The 24,615-nt window shown below is 41.4% G+C and overlaps 1 protein-coding gene across 6 annotated transcripts in view; it reads left to right on the top strand.

The window, feature by feature from the left end:
• The window catches only part of LOC105486802 (Ral GTPase activating protein catalytic subunit alpha 2), a 318,021-nt gene that overhangs the window by 179,527 nt on the left and 113,879 nt on the right, over nt 1-24,615 (top strand). For 5 of the 6 annotated variants that reach the window (XM_011749858.3, XM_011749855.2, XM_011749856.3 and 2 more), the window contains 7 exons: nt 2,077-2,187; nt 3,519-3,587; nt 3,868-4,005; nt 7,320-7,503; nt 15,219-15,990; nt 17,150-17,221; nt 22,946-23,069. In XM_011749858.3, the coding sequence (XP_011748160.2) occupies nt 2,077-2,187; nt 3,519-3,587; nt 3,868-4,005; nt 7,320-7,503; nt 15,219-15,990; nt 17,150-17,221; nt 22,946-23,069 (1,470 nt within the window). Of the gene's footprint in view, nt 1-2,076; nt 2,188-3,518; nt 3,588-3,867; nt 4,006-7,319; nt 7,504-15,218; nt 15,991-17,149; nt 17,222-22,945; nt 23,070-23,306; nt 23,530-24,615 lie in introns of those variants that run through there. The other variant, XM_011749859.2, reaches the window with a different exon arrangement.

The following is a 24,615-nucleotide window of genomic DNA, read 5'->3' as shown; positions in this document are numbered from 1 at the left end:
GTCCCACCCACTACCCAAGTCCATCCCTCACACAGCTTACCCTGCCAATATGGAGCCTCCTGATCAGAGTCACCAGTCCTAGACTGGCCCCCAAAGATCACTGTTCATACCACTGTCAGCGGGATATGTCCACACACAGGCTGACCAGTACAGCCCACAGGCTGGAGCGCTCATCATGGCTCTCTGTCGGTATTCTGTGACTGTATGCTGGAGAAGTGAGAGAGCAAATGAATGGCTTATTTCATCTCCACCATTCCCCACTCCTTCATTACATGTCAGTAGCACCACCCTGCTTGCAGCCCCCTGTATCTGACCGACCTTTCCTACCTTGGTGCCTGGGCCCTGCCACCCATGCCTGGAAGGAGACCCCACATCCCCCCTGCGTTCTTCCAGGAGCAGCTTAGCTCTCCTCTCCTTCCACGTTGCCGTCTCTCTGCCTGTTTTCCCCCAAGCCCCGTGTCCCATTACTCTCTGCCCATAGTTTTTTGGCTTGTCGGTCAGCTCTCAGAATTTTCCCTTATCTGTTTCCAGCTTCTTGAGTTCAGAGCTTTGCCAGCCTTATCTTTCCACCTGGTGACTCTACCACTGTGGTGCAGCAGCAGCACACACAGTGCCCGCTCATGTTCTCCCACTCCCTCCGAGTTTCATCTTCACCTTAGGCACACCACGCACATCCTTAAGGGGGGCATGCTAGGCATTAAAGATATAGTGGTGAACAATATATGCAGGAAATAACAGACAAAAAGGTCAGCTCTGATAGCCTGTAATGCCATGAAGGAGATCTAATAGGGGAATAGGATGAAGCTGAAGAGCTGAGGGGGTGGGCCACCACCCAGCTCTCGGGGCAGTGTGGTGGCCTGAGGGAGGAGATGACATTTTGTGCCATAATTTGAAAGATATAACAATGCAAGCCACATGCAGACCTAGGGATTAAGTGTTCCAAGCAAAGTTTAGAAGGAGCAGGTGCAAAGGCCATGGGGCCAAAGCAAGCCAGAGTGTTTGAGAGATGGAACAAGGCTGGTGGAAATTGTATCGTCTGGGATGTGGGGTCTCTGTGGCCAGGGAAGGCTGTGAAGAGCCCCTGAGTGCAACTACTACAGTCCTGGGTTCAGCTAGTGCCTCTCAGGTAGGGGTAGTCAGTAACTGTTTATTCTGTAGAATTAAAAACCTTTCCCTTTCTTCTTCCTTATTTTATACATTTGTCACTGAGGCACTGAACATTGATGATGGTCTGCTTCATGTGGCTTAGAGTGAGGTGTCCCTACACCAGGGTCAGTGACGAATTTTTCCTGCCGTACATAATGAGTTATGGATAATGGTATAGCCCCATGTTCTGGCCAGGGAGAAGAGCAGAGGGTGCCCTTGTCCCTTCTGTGCTCTCCCAGCATGAAAAAGTAAGACCCTTAAGGTGCTGCCCTTAGACATGGTACGTCATAATAAATGGAAGCATCCAGACCTTGGTGATGAGTTGAGATGCATGCCAGCCTCAGGAAACATACTCAAAATAATTGAGTATACCATAATTCCTTCGTTATCTTCTCCTATACTCTAACTTTACACATTCTTAGTATGTTATACATGTAGGTCAAGTTTTATTTCATAGGATAGAAAGCCATTTAATCAATCCCTGTTTCTCCATATGTAAAATGAAAATAACATCTACCTTGCAGAGCTGTCAGTGAAGATTTATCAATGAGAGAATGAGTAAAATCCTTGTAAAAGGTTCAGCGTATGGGGATATGTTTTAATTTCCTCTATTTGTCAAAAATATGATTTCTGTGAGCTGAATAAGAAATTTGAAATTATGGTTTTAATTTCCAAATGAGTAAATGAAAGCTTCTTGTTCCTGTAGAACGCTATGTAAATTAACACAATGAGGTTAGAGAAGAGGCAGTTTTAAAATGGTGATGTGACGATGTCTAAACTCTCTGGTAGTAAGACATATTTTTCATCAATTTGAGGCAAAACAGATAAATGTAATCTATAAGGAACTGAGAGGAAGTAACTATTTTGTCCTTAAGAACGATGTACCTGTTAAGTTATGTGTCTGCTTTGGGATTTGGTTTCCTTTTATAGTTTCCCAACAAAATCGTGGCCCAGGTAGCTTGCGATGTGCTTCAGTTGCTGGTTTCCTACTGGGAGAAACTTCAGATGTTTGAAACCTCTCTGCCTCGGAAAATGGCAGAAGTAAGTCTTTTTTTTCTGGAATACTAAAACATAAGCATTTTCTTTTTATTGTATTTGATATTTAATTAATTATAAATGTTCAAATAATTGTTAGAGAACCGACTATTAAATTGCCACAAGTCACTCGTTTTAAGATTAAGTTAGACTGGTTCTTCTCAGCTGTGATTTCAGGCACTATGTAAAGAAGCCAGCAGTGTTCCAGACAGAGGCTTATACTTGGGGAGTTTGAAAGGCAGGCACGACCACGACAAAGAAACCTTTTGTAGATTGGGCTTCATTCATCAAGAGCAATTTGGATGGTGCCAACAAGGAGTAGGCAGCTGGTTATGATGCCCTCCGTGAGGGGTGGAGGGGGCGGCTGTTGTGTAAAACAGAAGTCTCTCCCAGACTAAAGCCCTGGACCCCACTTTCTGCCCTAGCAGGATTACTGGCCGTAATGAGATTGCTACCATGATAACCTCTGTGTAGGTAACTGGTGGGAGAGAGGGGTGGAAGGAATAGGAAGAATCTTCTCAACAGTCATATCCTGAAGGCCACTTGCGTCCAAGTGTGCTTCGCCTGTACACAAGCAAGCACCGTCACTCCCATAGGTGTCCATGGGATAAGGCACTTCTACTGAGTTTTATAGCTGCACTTTTAACACATGCCCTGTTCTTATACATCCAGTGGTAACTCTTCGAGGAAATTTGATTTGTCCCCGTGAGGTATTACAAGGAGAGAGAAGAAGTGATGTTGGTTTATTTTCTCTCAGCCCTAGACAGATTTCCCTGGAAAGATCACTTTGTTCTCTCAGAGGTACATTAAAAGGCACAAGTGATTTTTGACCTTAAGTGACCTAGAGTGAAATGGAGTTTGGACATAGGAACATAAGATGCTCTGAAATGGAAAGTAGGGTTTTGGGGTGACGATGTAATTTATCGTCTAAATGGGACTGCTTTTGAGAATGAAAGGGGTGCTGTTTACACCAGGACAGCAGGTGGAGAAAATGGGAGCATTTTCATAATTATTTTTGGAAGTGTTTTTTCACTTCACTATGAAAACTGTGGAAACTGATGTTCAGAATTATGTGACTGCAGAGAGAAATACTCTTTTCTCTGTCTTTCCCCCTAATTTTTCGACCAGAAAAGTAGAGTAGAAACTGGATGTGACCCCATTGTCTTTTCCTAATTTTCAAGATCACCACACAGCTGGCCCTCTGCTTTATATCACCTTTCTTTGGTGAGTTGGCACCAAGCTGGCTTTAGTTGCAAGGCCATCGTGGGATTCCTAACATGGGCTTACAAAGGCTTACAAATATGGTCTGTTTGATTGGGGATTTATCTTTTATGCAGATCCTTGTGGCCACAATTGCTTTTCTTTTACCAAGTGCAGAGTACTCCTCAGTGGAAACAGACAAGAAGGTAGGTGGCACATTAACTAAGTTTTTCCTAGAGTTTTTATTTTAATGTAAGGTAAAATGATAAATAATGTTACAACTAGTGATATCCTTTGTAATATCCTTCTCTATTGGCCTTAACAGTCTTTTTTGTGAAAATGCTATTTATTTATTTACTTGCTTACCTGCCTATCTAGCACCTGCATGTCCACTGAATACTATGCGTAGGGACAATGCTCTTATTACTGCTTGTAGTGAGGTTTAAGAGACTGCAGCATAAGTTACCGGGCATGTTCTTCTTCCAGTTTATTGTGTCCTTGCTACTCTGCCTCTTGGACTGGTGCATGGCATTGCCCGTGAGTGTCCTTCTCCACCCCGTGTCCACGGCAGTCCTAGAGGAGCAGCATTCGGCCAGAGCCCCCTTGCTGGATTATATCTACAGGGTGAGTCTCCACCTGGGTCTGGGGGAATGGAGTGTGGGTTTATATGCCAGAGAACCACCAAAATATGTCTTATGCATGTACTTATTTGTCATTGCCCTTTTGAAAAGGATTTATGGTGGCTAAACTTTTTCTTAAAAAGTAAATAACTTGGCCAGGCACGGTGGCTCACGCCTGTAATCCCAGACTTTGGGAGGCCGAGGTGGGCAGATCACGAGGTCAGGAGATTGAGACCATCCTGGCTAACAAGGTGAAACCCCGTCTCTACTAAAAGTACAAAAAATTAGCTGGGTGTGATGGCGGGCGCCTATAGTCCCAGCTACCCCTGGGAGGCAGAGCTTGGAGTGAGAGGCGATCTCGCCACTGCACTCCAGCCTGGGCAACAGAGCAAGACTCCATCTCAAAAAAAAAAAAAAAAAAAAAAAAATTGTAAATAACTTAAGGACTGAAAGCAGAACAGATATAAAGAAGCAGTGGTTACCAAGTTAAAGATGCATGCATTTTACATGAGTATCATCTTTATTCTTTAAACAACTGCAGTTTTGTCGGAATTCTTCAATTTTCATGCAACATGTTCTATGTCTACTTAAGAAAGAACTGTTCATATTATAGGGATATCTACATTAACTTTTTCCCTAGGGCAAATAACTTCTTTTTAAAAAATTAATTTATTTTTGTTGCATATATTAGATGTACATATTTTCAGGGTATATTTGATAATTTGATACATTCACGTAATCAAATCAGGGTAATTGGGATGTCTGTCTTAAATGTTTATCTTTTCTTTATGCTAGGGACACTGGAATTATTGTCTTCTAGCTATTTTGAAATGTACAATTGATTAATGTTAACTACAGCCATCCTACTGATCTATAGAACACCAGGTCTTATTTCTTTTATCTAACTATTTGTATACAGCATTACTTTGACAAAATCTGTTTATCAAAGGAAGAAAAAGGTTTAATGGTATCAGTAATCATTTTGCCTCAAAAAATTCTTAAGAAATAAAGGAATTATTTCACATCAAAGTAATTAGCTTCATCATTTTTATAATATTTAAAATATTCTTAGTTAACCCCCCACCCCTTCCCCCCACACACATACACACTGATGACTAGGGGTGGCCTTTGCTCTGGATTGCTTATAATATCCTTCTGTAATTTGTCTTAACAGTCTCTCTCAAACCTTGGCTATTCATTTAGCATTTGCATGTCCACTGAATAATTACTGTTATGGAGGGAAAAGTCTGTGGTTTACTCTTTTACTAAGAAACCTTTAATAATAAAAGAAGAGTCCAAGTCACAGACTGATTACTTTATTGCCTTATTTTTAAAAGTCTTACTTTAAAAAAAAATACCTAATTGTGGTTGAAATTCTACTAAAAAGTATTTGTGTATTCTTAAACGGTTTCTTCAGTAGTTAAAGATTTTAATAACTATATTAGGATTCATTAGATACTTCTGTTATTTTTGTGGCTTATAAACCTGTACAGAGCTTGGTTTGGACCAACTGCATTAGCCACAATCACTTATGTAAATCTCTTTTCTGAGTTCTTTCTTTTCTTAAAGATTTCTCTTAAAATTGCTTTATCACTGTAAAAGTCACCTCGTAGTAAAAATTCATGAATTTACTAAATAACTGTTTGTTTTGTATTTTAAGAGTAAACTTTTTATTGAAGTATAATATGCTTCCAGAAAACTGCACCAGTCTGTAAGTGAAAGCTTGATGAATTTTTACCAAGTGAGCATGCTTGTAAAATCAGAGCCCAGATCAGGAAACAGAACATTCCTGGCATCCTGGAAGCCTTCTCTGTGCCTCCCCCTAGCCACTGGCCCCATACACATGTCCAGGGATAGCCTCTATCCTGTGTAACAGAGTAGAGTAGTTTTGCCTGTTTTGAACTTGATACAAATTGAGTCATACAGTGTGTCTTCTTTTGTCTGACATCTTTTGCTCAATATTATTTTTTAGTGATTTATTCAAACTGTTGTGAATAGTTGCAGATTTTTCACTCTTGGTGATAGATAGTATTACACAGAATAAACCACAATACATTTATCTATTTTACTGTTCATAGACACTTGGATAGTTTAGAGTTTTGGACCCATAAAATGTGAATATTTAGGGTTGTTGTTTTGGGTTTTTTGTTTGTTTGTTTTTTGTTTTTTTGTATACACACATATGCATTTCTATTGGATGTGTACCTAGGAGTGAAGTTGCTAGAATACATATATTCTGCCTTACTGGTAAGCACCAAATAATTTTCCAAAGTAGTTGTGCTAGTTTACACATAGCATGTGGTTTTAATGTACACTTCCTACATTTATTGCATTTTGGCTACTAGAAATTAATTATCTCAGTGATTGCAGCTTAATTTTTAAATGAATAACAGAGCTGCCGTAAGGATTTTCCTATACTGCATTTTTTGCTAGGAAGAGGACATAGTCAAGTGGTTGCCCTGACAACTGTAATTCTTGGTACTTTGTAGCCATTTACAAAGGGTACCTGACCACAAGGCCTCTTGCCATGTCAGCAAACCAAAGCTAGTCATCTAAAAGTGAATTTACTTTACAGAAATATATTTAACCCAATGGTGTTTTCTTAGTTTTTCAAGTATTACCTTGATTCTTACAGAAATCAGTGTTTGGAGTTTATGGTCTTGAAGTTATGATTAAAAAGGGAAATCTGGTACAATCATTACCTCATTTATGCATTTTAGCATATTCAAGATGATTTGTGTTTGCATGGCTTGTATGTGTACAAAAGCTCAAATGAGTAGATAGATTTTCAGTCAACTGCAGTTTGTAAACTACCAGTGAACTTTCAGGAAACTAATCTTGTCAAAATAAGAATAATTTTAAAATTGTATTAAGTTAGCCCTTACAATTCATGGTGTCATGAGTTATACTAATTTAAACTCATGTCGTGCACTAATGGTCTCTGCTTGTTGTGCTCATTCCACCCTCCACCATGGTTGGCCTGTCCCACCACTACCCTTCATGCCCTGATTAGTTCCTTCTACCTGTGCCACCTTTGGTGGACAGGAGGGGGACTTAGGTATGTGCAGTCACACAGAATGTGAATAAGTACTTTTTAACTTTTACTTTCCTTTTGCCTTGAGAACATATTTCTTGGCATTGATATGAAAGGAGCAAAATAAATTTGCTAATAGTAAGAATATATTTAAGAATGGTCATTCCATTTCCAACTAGGACCAAGCAGGAGTCCTAGCTGTCAAGTGCAACAGTAGTTTGACAGATTGTCAGGGGACACGAGGTGGGTAGCATCCATGGTGCACATGGCCTCTGTTTTCACAGGTTCTGCACTGCTGTGTGTGTGGCTCAAGCACGTACACCCAACAGAGTCACTACACACTGACCCTGGCTGACTTGTCATCCACGGATTATGACCCCTTCCTGCCACTGGCAAATGTGAAGAGCTCTGAGCCAGTCCAGTATCATTCATCAGCGGAACTGGGTAACCTGCTGACTGTTGAAGAGGGTGAGTGAGTATTCCTTCAAGTATGAAACCTTGTGAGAAGGAAAAGGAAGGATTTAGCCTTTTGCCATGCTTGCTGTACTTTTTTTTTTTTTTTAAACTAGTTGTTGAAGTTGAAATCCTAGTTCCTGGAGTCCTCTGTGATGGCAAATTCTGCCTTCCTTGTTTCTTCTTTTTTTCTATTTTTTTTTCTCTGCTGTTTTCCCATTTTAGTAGTTCAAATGGTTTTTGTATTATTCAAGACAGGTATGTCTTAGATCCTTGGAACTCACAAAAAGGCTCATTTTCTATCCTCAAGGAGCTTTACATCTAATGGAAAACACACAGTGAAGTCCAGAAGGACTCATTGTGGACTGGTAGCACCATGAGGGCTTTCCATGAAGAAGGACTTAAGCCAGACTTAGCAGGGTGGACAGGTGTTGAAAGGAGCTCGTAGATTGTTCCAAGTTAGAAGAGCATCATAAAAAGAGATGGAAATGTACTTGCTACAGTTTTAGATTTGCTCTGCTCATAGCAGAGAGTCCATTTTAGAGTATATAGGGATTGTCAGGACTTAGAGCCTGCTGTATTTCTTACTTAAGCACCCCTCTCCCCAGAATGATAAGAGCCCAGCTTTGGGCCTTGGAATGGGAGTCAGAATGTGGGTATATTGTCTATACATATGATAAAATTGCATAGAACCAAACACACACACACACACACACACACACACACACACACAAATGCATGCATGTAAAACTGGTGAACACTGAATAATATAGATGGATTATTATCAATGTCAATTTCCTGACTGTGATGTTGTCCTGTAGATATGCAAGATGTTACTCTGAGATGAAGGGTATTTGAGGTCTCTCTGTATTATTGCTTACAACTGCATGTGAATCTGCAGTTGTCTCAACACTAAAAATTAGAAGAAGGCTGAGCCTGGTGGCTCCCACCTGTAATCCTGTCACTTTGGGAGGCCAAGGAGAGCAGATCTGTTGAGCACAGGACCTGTTGAATCTGTGAGGTCAAGGCTGCTGTGATCAGTGCCACTGCACTCTAGCTTGAGCGACAGAGTGAGGCCCTATCTTAAAAAAAAAAAAAAAAAAAAAAAAAATTGAAAGAGATGTAGGTGTGAAGTGTTAGATCATCCATGAAAATTTTATGGACTTCACAAGTTAAAAACCTAGGCCCAAAAGTAGAATCATGTAGGCAAAAACATCCTTAAGGACAGCAGAGTGAAGAATGTCAGCAGGAAAGCAAAGTCAGAGAAGTAGAAAAAGGACCAAGAAAGAGTCATTTCTAGCAAGTCAAGGAAGAAAGGTAAGAAGTTGAGAAAGGTCAGTAGTGCTAGTTGCTTCAGAAAGCTTAGGGAAGGTGAGAATGAAACAGGAGCTGTTTTATTTCCCAACTAGGTGTTTGGTGGTAGGTTTTGCCAGAGCACTTTCACCAGAGTGGTGGGTCAAGCCAGATAACATGAGCAGGTGACCTGTGCAGTAACAATCACATCCCTGAGTCAGACTCCTTTTGTGAGGCCCTTGGTGGAAGGAGGAAGGACACAGCAGGCAGTGGCCAGGTGAGGGAGGACCAAGGTCCAGAGGTATGCTTGCAGCACTACAGAGTCTGGAGCAAGGTTCAAGCTGACAGGAAGGGAAAGGTGAGATGAGGATGAAAAAGACAGGGGGCGGGGGTGACAGTCATGAGCAAGGGCTTAAAATCTAGCAGTCCTGATTTTAGCTCCATTTTGTAGATGAGCAAACTGAGATTAAGGGATATTCGCAGGGGTGTGTACAAGTCAGAAGTAAGGGAGGTGGAATTTGAATCTAAGATTTAATGACCAAGTTCCTAAAATACATTATTGACTCTGAGATTTTTGACGTGGAGTAGACTTAACACTCTTGTTTTGAGTTGTGTTGGAGGTGATTGATACATGGTTCATTTTCACATTGTTCTCTTGATTTGTTCTCCATTTATTTAATCATTTAATTGTTTATTTCTGGAGCTCTACTGTCTGTTAACTGCAATGTCTGCTTTACTTTTCCCCCCACAATGATAAATTATTTTTATTAAGTAATTGAAACAACTCTTAATCTATTCGTTTTGTTGTTCCCTACTGTAAGTTCATATGTCTTATAATAAAATTTATTTTTTCCTAAAGTCATCAATTTATACTCATCCCACATGAATATATTCCTAAAACATGGCTATCCCTAAAATAGGTTCACCATTTATTATGAGTTGCCACTTAAAAATAGCAGAAGATAAATAGGTTATTGAAAAAGGAAAAACCTAAAAATACACATTTAAATTCTGGCACCATTTTTCTTTCAATGTACAATTATCTTTTACCTGAATATTTGTTCTCCAAAAAACATCAGGAGCTAATGCAAACATTCCCAAGATCTAAAGTACTAAAAATAATTGCTTAAACTTCTCTGACAAAGGAGTTTTTACAATTCACTGACATATTAGCTAAGCAAATAGGCAAAATGCTTAAAAACATATTGGTATGCACATCCTTGCTAAGTGGATACATCATATAGAAAGTGAAAAGGAAAAATGAAGGTGATAGTGTAGGTATTTTAGGTTAAGCAAGAAAGAGCTCAAATTTGAGGGTATTTTTTTTCACTCAATGTCGTACTTCATCATCCATAACAAAACTATCTCTGGTCAGGTGGCCAGGCATGGTGGCTCACGTCTGTAATCCCAGCACTTTGGGAGGCCGAGGCAGATGGATCACGAGGTCAGGAGATCCAGACCATCCTGGCTAACATGGTGAAACCTTATCTCTACTAAAAATACAAAAAATTAGCTGGGCATTGTGGCAGGTACCTGTAGTCCCAGCTACTTGGGAGGCTGAGGCAGGATAATTGCTTGAACCTGGGAGGCGGAGGTTGCAATGAGCCGAGATCGTGCCACTGCACTCTAGCCTGGCGACAGAGCAAGACTCCATCTCGAGGGGGAAAAAAAAAAATTTATGTTGTTTTTCACCTTTTTCTGGTATCTTGTTGAGTAGCTTAATAATCAGCCTTCTAAATTCTTTATCTGGTATTTCAAAGATTTCATCTTGGTTTAGATCCATTGCTGGGAAGCTAGTGTGATCTTTTGAACCTTGTTTTATCATATTACCTGTATTTTCTGGTTCCTTCTCATTTGTGTAGACTGTTTCTTCAAATTGTTCTTGAATTTATTCTTGATTTGACTGTATTTATTTTTTAATTTCTCTTTCCCCTCCTCTTAAATATGTGACTTTAATGTTTATAGTTTATTATAGCCTAATTTGATTTTGCTGCTTTTAGAGGTGAATATTCTATATGAGTTTCTTGGTTATATGGAGTCTTTGTATGCTAAGTTTCTCAGATGCTGATTGTAGTAGTTACGTACTCGGGGTGTGGGCAATTTCATTGTCTCCTGTGGAATTGGAATGGCAAGGATCTCTTGAAGCTTATATCATTTCCCCATGGTATGCACTTTTTCATTTAATTTTTCCCCAGTATTTTATTGACTCTCTTGATGATCCAGGCTTCAGGCCAGTAGGGGAAGTATCTCTAGATAGAAACCAGTTGCAGCTAAAGCACGTGGTTAGATACAATACACAATGGTGGGCTGAGGCCCCAGCCTTGATTAATGTGGCTAGGGGATCTCTCAGTTAGATGCACTGAGTTTTATCAGGGTGAAGAGTGGGAACTAACTCAGCTCTCCTGTCAGGCCAGCAGCGAGAAAGTTACCCACCTCCCAGCCTCACTCCTGTCCTAATGTTTCAGCTGTTCACATCAGACAGGCACCTCTTTTCATCTGTAGGGATGAGGGATGTTGATGTTCCATGTGGAAAGAAATTATGATTCTGCCTCTTTTGCAAGCCTAAACTCGGAGAGTGCGTCTGTGAGGATGCAGTCACCATGAATTGTTCCAGGAGGGCTATCTATAGGTGCATTCATGCTGAGTTCCCATGGAATAAGTTCCAGTTGTGTCTATGGTGGTTGACAAAGTGGAGAACAAGGACCCTTTCTCCACGAGCCTTCACGAGCATGCAGGCTGCCTTCCTGTTGGGGTAGAGGTTCAGACTTTCCCTGTTGCACCCAGCGCTGCAATTGTGTCTCTGCTGCAGAAAGATGTGGGACTCAAGCCCTGCTGTCCAAATTCTTTTGTCCCTTGGGGTGTTCCCTTGATGTGGTGCTCTCCCCCTTCCCCTAGAAATAGGAGGTCTTGATAGCCAGACTACAGTGATTGCTATTGCTCTTCTGGGTCTAGCCACCCAGTGGGGTTGCCACTCTCCAGGCTGGTGCTGGGAAATGTCTGCAAATGATCATCCGGTGATGTGACCTTTCTTCAAGTCTCCCAGCAGTGGGTACTCCAGCTGTGATAGAGGTGGCAGGGGAGTGACGTAGACTCTGTGAGATTCCTTGGTTATAGATAAGCTTAGTGTGCTGGCTTTCTTGAATGCTGGTTTTAATTGTGGTTAACTTTCACCTGGATAGGCTCAGGACCTCTGATGGCTAGCGTATTATGGGCATTGGTGATAGCTAAGGTCATTTAGCCATTTTCTCCTTACTGGGCACAGTGTTATTCCACCTGTAGATGCTGTAGTGGGCTGCATCAGCTAGTTCCAGCCATGACGTGGTGCTTGCAAGAGAGTACCAGCTGCAGTACTAGCTGTGGGATTTGAGCTAGCCCTAAATTGCCTAGGGGAAGTAATCTGGTTTCTGAGGCAATGGGCAGGGCTGTAAAGCTCCTACAAGTTTGTGTCCTTTGTGTTAAGCTACCTAAGCTACCGGGGTGGGTGCAGGGATACATACCAACAGGTGGGGATAGGGTTGAGCAGTTCTGTGTTCTGACTCTCCTTGAGTGGGGCCAGCCATGGTTCCTTTGAGGGTCAGGGGTGGTTCTCAGGCAGTGGGGTAATGTTCCAGAGGTAGTATAACTGCCTCTGCTGCACAGAAGAGTTCACAATGGGAGTGGAGTGTAGCAGGCAGCAGTAAGCCTTGCCCAGCTCCCATGCAGTTGGCAAGGCCGATCTCACTCCCTCAGTGTTCTTACTAGCAGCACCAGGTTTAGATCCAGGCAGTCTGCACACAGAACCCAGATCTGTCCCAGGCCATAAGCTTTCCCACCTGGCTTTCTAGCCATGCCCCTCCTATCTGCCCATGATGCAGATGTGTCTGCAATGCACTTCCCTGTCCCCCCCTACCCCCCGCCCCTGCCGGTTCTGGTCAAAGGAGTTCATCCCTGCTCGAGATTATATCATGAAATTCAGTTAGGAGCACCTTTCACCCTGCAACCCCTTTCTGAGCTAGTTGACCGGCTTCCCCAAGGTCCCCTGTGAGATATATTCAGGTGTGGCTTCCCTCAGTTCATGCTGGAGACTGGGAATGCCTGCAAGGCATTTGCTGCTGCTACTTCTACTTTTATGTTTCTCATCACTCCCTTAAGCAGTTCCAGCTCTGGGTAGGGTTAAGGCCTTCTCCCATGACCTGGATTTTCAGATTCCTGTGTGGGGATGTGTATTCTGAATGTAGTCTCTCCCACTCACACTCTGAGGATTTATAGTTTTTCACCTGTCTCTTGGAGTAGACTTTAGCCTTCTGCTTCTTTCAAAGGGTCTGTGGATTCTTGCAGTTTTCCTGTTGAGTTCCTGTATTGCTCCTTGGAAAAAAGTTCACAGTGTAAATCTCTACACACTATTCTGTCCTTCCCAGTGGGAGAGGCACGCTAACACTGCCTCCAATCTGCCATCTTCTGGATTTGCTTCTATAGCCCTATGGACTTCTGTCGGCAGGTTTTATATTGGGCTGTGCAATTTGACCTATAAGCCAGTAGATGGTGTTTATGTGTAAAAGCTGGCTGTGGGTGATGTGGCCAGATATATACTTGATCCTTGTTTACCAGGAGAAGCTCTCTATTGCCTCAGGCAATGGGGTGATCCATGGAGTGCACAGTGGTCTGAGCTCCCTGCTTAGCTCTGGGTGGGCAGGGGGCAAGATGGATTGAGCCAGACTGGACAGGCTCATTTACAGCTCCCCTGGTGTTGGGCACAAGTAGCAGTGCTGAGGGAGAATCCAGTGGGTGGCCATCAGGTGCCCAGTGATGTGCCTAGGCATGGAGCTGGGAAATCTCCTTGGCTCCCAGTTCTCTGCACAGGCAGAGGGGCACCTGAACTCCTGATCAGGAGAGTGGGTTTGGGTGCTCCAGGTATCTGTAAGTCTGCCTGGGCTTGGAGTTCAAAGGGCTCTGCTATACTACAATCTCTGCACAAGAAAGGTGGGGTGGCTCAGGCTGGTAACCCAAATAAGCAGGCACTGCAACTACCTGGAGATATGCCTGGGCATGGGTGGAGAGGACCCCACTTCACCATGGTCTCTGCACAGGAAGGGCAAGCTGGCTCAGTCTGCTGATTCAGGTGAGTGGGTGCTCTGAATGCTTGGAGATCTGCCTGGGCATGGAGTGGAATGGGCTCCACTGTACCATACAGGAAGGGTGGGGCAGCTCAGGCCGCCAATCTGGGCAAGGAAATGTGCCGAATACCTGGAGATCTGTCTTGGTGTGGAGTGGAGAGAGTTCCCCTGCACCAGGATCTCAGCAGAGGAGGGATGGAGAGACTCAGGCTGCTGAACCAGGCAAGCAGGAGCTCTCAGTGCCTAGAGACCTTCCTGAGCATGAAGCAGAGAGGGTCCCCCTACTCCAGGATCTCTACATAAAGGGTGAAGCAGCTTACACTACCAGTCCAGGTGAGCAGGTGCTTTGAATGCCTGGAGATCTGCTTGGGTGCGGAGCGCAAAGGGCCCTGTTGCACCACAATCTATGTCCAGGAAGGGAAGCATGGCTCAGGCTGCTGGTCCAGGCAAGCAGGTGCTCTGAATGCCTGGAGATCTGCCTAGGCACGGAGTGGAGAGAGCCGTACTGTACCATGATGTGTGCACAGGAAGGTTGGGGCGGCTCAGGCCGCCAGTCTAGGAAAGCGTTTGCCCTTACTGCCTGGAGTCCTGCCTGGGAGTGGAACGGAGAGGGCCCTGCTGCACCATGATCTCAGGGGAGCAGTCTGGTGCACTCAGCAATGACACATGCAGACTGATTCTATGTTGCCAAGCTGGCCCTGGCTGCAAGTCTCATTGCCCAGGAGAAACTTCAGCTGTAGCAGCTCTCTCCTCCCACCCCAAGCCTGCAGTTGAGAGGAGCACAATTCCAGTGCCTGCTGCTGAAGCACTTTCCGCAGTTCTGGCTGTGGAAGTCCCTACCCCACTCCAGAGCGAGTGCTCCAATCTCTCACTTCCGGATCTAGGAAATGCCTGCCGCTTTTTCTGGTGTCTTTTCCTCTCAGCACCTCCAAGCCTGTCCCCAAGATAGCTCTGGGGCTTGGGAGAAACATCATTCTCTGCCTTGGCCTGGGTTGCTTGGTTCCCCAGTGGAAAGGTAAATTACAGAGGGAGACTCTTTCTCAGGTACTGGGGCTTCACTCACATCAGCTGGATGCCATCACAGGGGCTGTTTGCCTGCATTGTCCTCCCTGAGATCTGGAACATCCTTCATGATTCCAGTGAATTCCCATTTTCCTTCTTGAATTAAAGCTCAGAGAGTTGATCTTTTTGCACTATGTTGCTATTTCTAAGTGGCTGAGGCACACTAAAAGCCTGTAATATACCATATTGGAACTGCCCCCTGCCCCCCCTCCCCAAAAAAGGAGTTGAGTTTTAATCTTCATTCACCACTGACTCTTTATGTTTCTTTACTGCTGTTTACAGAGAAGAAGAGAAGAAGTTTGGAGTTGATCCCCTTGACTGCTCGAATGGTGATGGCCCACCTGGTGAACCACCTGGGGCACTACCCCCTCAGTGGGGGCCCTGCCATACTGCACAGCCTTGTCAGTGAGAACCACGACAATGCCCATGTGGAAGGCTCTGAGCTGTCCTCTGAGGTGTTCAGAAGCCCAAACCTGCAGCTGTTTGTATTTAACGATAGCACCCTCATCTCCTACCTTCAGACACCCACAGAAGGACTGGCAGGAGGATCACCAGTGGGCTGTCTCTCTGATGTGAGAGTAATTGTGAGGGATATCTCAGGGAAGTACTCTTGGGATGGTAAGGTTTTATATGGACCTTTGGAAGGCTGCTTAGCACCCAATGGAAGAACTCCTTCATTTCTGGTTTCAAGCTGGCATCATGACACATTTGGACCTCAGAAAGACTCTTCTCAAGTTGAGGAGGGGGATGATGTTCTTGACAAATTACTTGAAAACATTGGCCATACAAGTCCTGAATGCCTTTTACCATCACAGCTAAATCTAAATGAACCTTCCCTACCCCCATGTGGCATGAACTATGACCAAGAGAAGGAAATTATCGAGGTCATTTTGCGCCAAAATGCTCAGGAGGATGAGTATATCCAGAGTCATAACTTCGATTCTGCAATGAAAGTCACCAGCCAAGGGCAGCCCTCCCCAGTGGAGCCCCAAGGACCCTTTTATTTCTGCAGGTTATTGCTTGATGACTTGGGAATGAATTCTTGGGACAGAAGGTAACAATCCATGCTAGACCTCCAGTTATTTTATTATTTTCATGTACTTGTATTTTTTTATCAGTTTGTGGTTGGGGAAGAAGAAAAGATTGGAGAAGAGAGAAGAGTGGAGATTTTTCTTTATTTTAACATTTGCAGCTTATTTTCTGCTACTAAATTAAAGCTAGAAGTGAAATTATGCTGTACTGGTGTGCAGACTGAATTCCAAACATGTTGGATATTTTAAAGGATATCAAACATTGGGGGGGGCGAGGGTGGTGGTGGTTGTTGTTGTTTGTTTGTTTTTTGGTTTTTGAGACAGAGTCTTGCTCTGTTGCCCGGGCTGGAGTGCTGTGGCGTGGTCTTGGCTCACTGCAACCTCCGCCTCCCAGGTTCAAGCAATTCTTCTGCCTCAGCCTCCTGAGTAGCTGGGATTACAGGCGCCTGCCACCATGCCCGGCTAATTTTTTGTATTTTTAGTAGAAACGGAGTTTCACCATGTTGGCCAGGCTGGTCTCGAACTCCTGACCTCATGAGTCACCCGCCTTGGCCTCCCAAAGTGTTGGGATTAGAGGTGTGAGCCGCTGCACCTGGCTGAGGGTGTGTGTTTTACTTATTGCTTTGTCCATTATTGTTTCTGCCTTCATGCAGGAAGCAAATGAACTACAAAGGTGAATAAGCCACAGTCTAACCTTAGGTCTGATGTGGGAGATAGACCTAATACAACTCTGATAAAGGATAGAATGACCCAGGAGTTCATGAGTAATGATTAAATCCAATGGGAAGTACAGAGCAATGGAGAAGACTTTGTGGAAAGGGGCGGATTTGAGCTGGACCCTGATAGTGGAGTGGAGTTTTTAAGAACAGAGGTGGGGAAAAGGGATTCACAGCAGAGCTGACACTGGAAACAGACACAGTCACACAGTCACATGCATATAAGTCACAACACTCACCAAAGAGCCATCTGTGTCACTGGGTAGTAATGGGATGCCGGTGGAATTTTTATACCTTTGCATGTCTTAAGGAGAATGGAGTTCATTCTGTAGGTTTCTATCACAAATCTTTTGTGAGTGAGGTGGTAGAGGATGGGTGATAGGTATTTTTATTAAATTACTGATTGAAAAGCAGCAAAATGGTTCTGTAATCACATGGTTTTTCTTCCATCCTTTTTTCTTTATAGGAAGAATTTTCATCTGTTGAAGAAAAATTCAAAATTATTGAGAGAGCTAAAAAATTTGGACTCCCGCCAGTGGTATGTGAAAGTATATCAAATCACTTTTTTCCTGTTTGTCTCTGGGTATTCTTGGATAACAGATATAACTGTAGGAATGAATACACTTACTGAGACATCCAAGGATAGTTCTGTAACCTAGCATCTGGTGACATTTGCGCATGCCATACCTTTGGTGTTTTTTACTATAAGGAATAAACTTTCATGTTTGGTACACTAAAAAGAGGTCACCACTCCCACCTAATCTGTACTTTTGATTGTCTTTCTTTGTGGCTGCCAGAATTCTCATTTGATCTCTGCAACCACCTCTTTATGATGAAGAAAAAGTTTATCTAGGTTAAACAGCCCATGGTTGCTCATACCATATTATCTAAAGCCAAGTGAGTCTGACTTCAAAATCCATGCTGTGTACCAAGGCGCTAACATTCTGTACTTGTGGCTTCATAGTGTTGGAAAGGTTAAAACCAGTGTGTTGTAATTAATAACTCTCTGTTAATAAGCCTCATTCTCCAAAGCTGGCCAGACTCTCAGATCCACCGCTGTTCTATACTATCTCAGAAGCATTTCTATAGATGAGCTCACAACCATGAAAAGTGTTTGATTTGGGGAATGTGTGTTTCCAAAATCATCTAAGTCAAGAATAAGTATAGTACTTGGTACATAACAGATGTTTCAAAGTTTTGAAGAGAATAAGCTGCCTCCTTAATCTTTAGTTTTTAAAAAAAACCTCTTTTAAAAAAAAAAAAAAAAAAAAAAAACAACTTCATTCCCCTTTTATTCCGCTTAGGAATATTCTGATATTCTCTGAGCTCTCAAATTAAAAATTCAGGTTGTTTTCCTCAAGTTTATTTTTCAACTCTTCACACTATATTTTATTCATTACATTTTTCTTACTACTCGTTAACTCATAAATTTTTAAATCCGTTTTGAGCTATATGTTTTTAAAGGGTGGTGCAGTTGCTGGCTGAGAAGTAAGAAGGAAGAAAGGAAATAACAGAGTCCTGCTTTATCTTGACCAAAGTCATATCCTAGAATTTCAGAAAATTACTAGAGCTCTTTATTGTATTCATTAAATCCTTCATTCATCCACTCTCACACTTCTCTTCTAAGTCGTGAGCTTCTCCTGCTTGCACTTACAGTGATGAGTTATAGCCTGCTGAATGAATATTTTCGCCATCGTGTGTGTTTCAGTGGCTTTGTGATGGTGTTATTGTTTATTTTAAAGTTTTGATCAAAACTCAAAGTGACACATGCTTAAATTTTATTGTCACGCAAACTCTTGGTTCATGTCAGTATTATTTGCATATCACCTTGACAACTGTGTTTCTTCTTTGGTGTTTTGAATTCTTGAATTGGATGTAAACCCAACTATCAAAGTCCAGTTGGAATTTTCTTTTAAACACTTGGAAGATTATATTTCAGAAAGGTCCTTTGGTGATGTCACTAAGGACTGAGTAGATAAAATAATATTAAACTTACAGCTGTGTATTGTTACCATCCTTCAGAAGCATGTGGTATTAAGATGGATTTGTTTGTATTGACCATTTTATGGGAATCAGAAGGGCATAAGTTTTTTTTTTCTTTTTTTCTTTTCTCTTCTTCACCCTTCTACTTTCCCACCTGTCTCCCAGGTCACTCAGGACCTCTTATTGCATCTCATATTTACACACATGTTGAGGTATGAACTGTTTCGTGTATGTTTCCAAGTCTTGGGAATGTGACAGGATGGCTGTTCCAAACCTGATTCCCTCTGCAGAAGGGGATATGAGGGCCTTTTTTCCTAGGTGGCCTTACTCTTCTCTGGAGAGTGATAAATATTTCAGTATCAAGAAATATACAGACATTTTTTTAAAAACACAGAATTAAAATATTCATTTGTAATTTTACCTGGATAAAGGAGCCATTCTCAGTCCAGAAGCCTGCAGCACCATTGCCATTTTAAATGTCTTTGTTTCCTGACTTATCAGGTGAAACAGTAAAAGATTTGAATTTGAATAATTTTTTAAAGTCATTAGAAATGAAAAACCTGAAGCTGCCATTTCTCACCTTGCCCTTCACTGTATTCCATTTCCTGATTATTCTTGTGATTCCTTTTCTCTAGAGGAACATAGATCAACTTTTCTATGGAAATTCTGTAAGGGATTTATTCTGAAGAACTCAGGGATTCACCATCCTCTCCCTCCTTCCTTCGGTATTAAATAAGCAGTCATTTGGGTTCCACACTCAGCTTTTTAAGCATATGCTGAATTATTCCAGGCTTCTTAGTATTAAGTGAATACTTGGTTTCATGTAATTGCGGTCAATTTGTTGAGTGTTAATGCACTTTAGTTGCATGAGGTACAATTGAATTAGCTCCCTGGGGTACTGTTGCAGCGAAATACGGCTTTGAATAGCTGAGTGGCAGTCCCCTCCCTGCGCCTTGATCAACCTTCACTTAAAACCCCAACTCCTGGATTTAGTGTCTTCGACATCAAATGGGTATCATTTTAAGGTGAAGGGTGTTTTGAAGATTCTTTTTGAAGAAACTAGAAATAAGTCTGGTACTCCTCAGCTTTGAGAAATCTAGACTGCCCTGTATTTTGGTCAGGTAGCAGGTAACAAAATACCTTGTCTGTCAACTTTCATTTAGAACATTTCTGTTTAATTCTGTTATCAATTTATCTCACTGCTCTTGATGCATAGTTCCTTCTTAACATTTTCTTTGGAAAAGTTGAGGCTATCTTGCAGCTATGGTCTAGATTGTCAATGCTTTGATGAATGTACATACAAATCACAGTGGGCTTCCCTTTTAGATATAAATGCCTTCTTGCCACTACATGGGGAGGTGGATGTTAAAATCATGCTTTCCTTTGGCTTTTTCATGTGACAGCACAAGGAAACTGAGCTATTCTGGTCTGTTCCTAATAAGAAAGAACAGTGCATTCTAATGAGGAAGGGGAGATTGTTAATTTCATGTATGTGTGTTTCTGAATTACCTGCTCCTTCATACATTGGTGTACTTCTTATGGATGTGAAGTGCTGTTGATGTTGCTAATTACCATTTCAAAAGCATGGTTCTAATAAGGCCAGACACAGCTTCTGCATCCTAGCAGGCTCTCTGTGTACTAACATTTTGGAGAACGTGAAATTTGATGAATGTTTACAACTAAAGGTCATCTTTCCTCACACTCACATTGGTCAGCCCCATCATTCAGGCTTAGCTCTCTTGTGCTCCCACATTGAGTTAATGAGGGCTCAAGGACTTAGGAACAGCTGCAATGGAAAAAGCTTAGATTTTTAAGGAGAATAAACTGAAACATTGTAGATAAACCTGAGGTTGTTTTTATGTATGTAAAGTCTATAAAACAAAGAAAAATTAAATGCTGAGGATTTTTTACATATGTAGAGAGACCTGCAGATAGAAATTGAATAACTATACTTCTCCACCTTTGTTGAAAGAGGCAGTCTTTTAGGTCTTAGGTTATGTTTCTGTTATTATCCAAGTGCCCAAATTTTTATAGCACTTGGAATAGGCTAGTCAGATTCTACGCCATTGGTGTCCCCTGCCTGTTGCTCAGGGCAGTGAATGGTGTGGCACTTTCAGGGCTTCCTGCTGCATGAGGACAAGCTTTCTAAATTTATTTTAAGGACATATTAAAGATATTGGGGCTGGACATGTTGCTCAAGCCTATAAAGCCAGCACTTTGGGAGGCCAAGGTGGGTGGATCACCTGAGATCAGGAGTTCAAGACCAGCCTGGCCAACATGGTGAAACCCTGTCTCTACTAAAAATAATAATAAAAAATTAGCCAGGTGTGGTGGTTGTGTGATGGCACGCACCTGTAGTCCCAACGACTGGGACGGCTGAGGCACAAGAATCACGTGAACACAGGAGGCGGAGGTTGCAGTGAGCTGAGATCACGCCACTGCACTCCAGCCTAGGTGATGAAGTGAGACTGTCTAAAAAAAAAGATATTGTGAAAAGATTAAAAACATTAAAGATTATCTTTAAGATGTATTAAAGATTACGTGAAAGTGTCTTTTAAAATAGAAGCAACCTAAATGAGGATTTGGGCTATGACATATTAATATAATGGAATGTTGTTACAATCATTAAACCTCTGTTGTAGAAGCACATGATATAAAAGTCTTCACACTAAAAAATGGTTGAAATGGTGAATTTTATGATATGTATATTTTACCACAATAAAAAAAGTGTTCACAGATATTGTAAGTGAAAAAATCTGTTGTAAAGCAGAATGTAGTAACTTCTCATATGTGCATGCAAAAGTGTATCCTAAAATGGTGTAACGGCTGTGTTCTTTGCTTATCTGTTGAAATTGCTAGTGATTTTTATTCTTCTCTTTTCTTTCTGTATTTTCTAATTCTTCTTCCAAATATGTTTATTACATATAACCTATGGGGGAAGTGAATAAGCTATCTTAGTAAAAGGAGAGAACTCTCTTCCTCCAGTTATTTGTGTAACTTTTTAATTGAGAGTTAATTAGTTATGATTATTAAGTAGAGAAATAATGCACACAGAAGGAAATCTTAGAGAATTTGTTAAAATATGGAGCTCAGTTCCACCAATATGATATCTAATCAAATTACAATGTTGAAATATTAAACAATTTGACAGAAAAAAATATTTCTGTATTTAAGAACTTTATAGTTATTCCTATGAGATTTATCAGAATGTAGTATAAAAAAAGGAGAAAGGTGGAACCGCTCTGGAAGTGGACATCGAAACTTTAAAAAACCAAAACTCTTGGATGATTGGGCTAGGGAATGAATGATTCATAATTAAAACTCCGTTTGAATAAGAACAGTGTTTTCATCTCTAAACTATCACCAAATGCTTGGTACAGCCCCAGGTATTTTGTCGCTTTACTCCAGGGTATAATTTGTAGAAATTTATTATTAATGCATTCAAATGTATCACCTATATATCTGGTCAGTAACAGAGATTTAACTGAACACCTACTGTATACAAAGCAGTATGCTAGATGTGCAAAAGAGAAAATGGCAGGGCTTCTTTTTTCAAAGTGCACATCACTTTTGCTTGATTTAATACCAGAGTATCCCAGATCTATCTTGGAACAAGCAGATGGAGGGTTTTGGCTAAAAGGGGTTCCCCTGACTAGCTGTCCACCTTGTCAGGCACCCTCAGAATAGTCAGAGCCCAGGAGTTAGTAACCCCTTCATGAAGAAAATACCTAAGTGTGTTCTGCTTGGAAAGATATTCTTTTTCTCATAAAATCGTGGCATATTTTATAGTTCCAATCACAGAACCACCCAGTAGCCTAAAGTGTGAGTTAAATACGGACAGTCACATAGATCTATTCACAATTTATATCTATTTGGAATACTTAAAAAGATTATTTTTTACCAAAAACAGAGATCTTACCAAATGTTGTGCCCCAACCTGCTGGTCAGTGTATCTTGTATCTGAGGGTATGATCTCAGGAAACAGATGGCCTTGCTGCAGTTTCCATCCCCTGCTTGCTGGGTGTGCTTTTTGTTTCACTTTCTGTGCCTCCTTTCAACCACCTCTGCTAGGGAGGTGATAATAATACTCATCTCTTTAGCACGTTTGTGAAGAATAAATGAGACCATGTGTCAGACCATCTCAGAACACTGACTGACCCCTCGCAGGTTCTCAGTAAATGTAAGCTCAGTGGTAGAAGTCATGCTGGTTGTATTAATAGTAGTGAGGTAAAATTTTACATGTAAGAATTCTAACTCCTTTAAATTTAAAAATTTATAGCCGTGAGACACACAAAATCGCAGTGTTTTACATTGCTGAAGGTCAAGAAGACAAGTGTTCAATCCTCTCTAACGAAAGAGGAAGCCAAGCATATGAAGACTTTGTTGCTGGACTTGGATGGGAGGTAATGCATTTCATTCAGTAGGTGTTTATTGACCAGCACTATTTAAAGATGTGTCCAAAGTAGACATTGTGTAAGTTTTTACATGTGCTTTTGCATTCAAATATAGCATAGGTAGAGTTCTGGAATTGAAGAATTTATTGGATTTGACATCTATTAGTTGCTTGTCAGTATTTAATATATGAACTTTTGTTTTCCTTTAACTTTCCTCTTAATATTTTTTCATTTGCTTTTTATCAGAACTGAATAGTCAGATGGGCTCTCCCAGCCATAGACAGTTTGTAGTAAGAGAAGACAAATGTGGGCAGAGAAGCAATGGCTTTGGCCACAGTATGGAGATTGAAGAAGAAGTCAATGACTTGATGGGTGAAAAGATGAAGAAAGAGTTGGATGAAGTCAAAAGTTGCAATGAAAATATAATATAATAGCCATGATGGTTTAGCTATCAACCTATTTCCCTAAGGTAGATCTCAGGATGATTGATGTTGGAAAAGTTTATTTTTTTCTTTATTAAATGGTACTCTGACATACAGACATATATACATTTATACACACACACACACACACACACACACACACACACACACACACATACCCCTTTCCCCCCAAAACATAAACCTAAACAAAAAATTCCTAGAATCTGAAAGAATTAGGAGTAGTTACAATGGAAATCAACATATCTAAAATAATTTACTTTTTTTTTTCTTTTTTTTTTCTTTTTTTCTTTTTTCTTTTTTATTTTTTTTGAGACAGAGTCTTGCTCTGTCACCCGGGCTGGAGTGCAGTCGCGTGATCTCGGCTCACTGCAACCTCCACCTCCCAGGTTCAAGCTCTTCTCCTGCCTCAGCCTCCCAACTAGCTGAGACTACAGGCACGCACCACCACGCCCAGTTAATTTTTTTGTATTTTTAGTAGAGACGGGGTTTCACCGTGTTGGCCACGATGGTCTTGATCTCTTAACCTGGTGGTTCACCTGCCTTAGCCTCTTAAAGTGCTGGGATTACAGGCGTGAGCCACCGCATCCGGCCAATTGCCTTATTTTTTATTAGTTTCTTGAGTACCTGTGCTGTGAAAAACTTTCTGGGTGCCTTTGAGAGCTCAGTGCTAGCAAGGGGACTGAGGTAGGGATGGGGACAGGGTAAGAGTACGTGAGAATCAAAACAACATCCTTACTAAGGCAAGTAGGTTTGAGTCTAACAGTTGCTGCACTTCCAGTAAATCATTGTTCTTACAAGTAAGGCTACTTCTAATTTGTCATAGAATATAGTTATTTAATATATTTTTAAGTCATACATTATCAGTTAGAGTTTTAAGAGTATATGTTTACTGTATTTGGCACGGAGGAGATTCTTCTATTTCTTTTTTCATATGTTTTAGAATAGGTATTTTACTGAAAGAATACTAGTCTATGACAAGTTAAACATTTTGGATAAAGACAGAAGTGAACACTCATGCCGTAACTTTAAAATGAATTATGACTCATAAACTTTCAGCAGTGGTGTAAAGTGGTTGTTCAACCCTTTTGAAAGGCAGTTTAGCAAAGTTTGCT

Source organism: Macaca nemestrina, chromosome 15, assembly GCF_043159975.1.
Source record: "Macaca nemestrina isolate mMacNem1 chromosome 15, mMacNem.hap1, whole genome shotgun sequence".
Classification (NCBI taxonomy): domain Eukaryota; kingdom Metazoa; phylum Chordata; class Mammalia; order Primates; family Cercopithecidae; genus Macaca; species Macaca nemestrina.
Note: the sequence above shows the minus strand (reverse complement) of the source record. Positions and strands in the feature narration are given on the sequence as shown.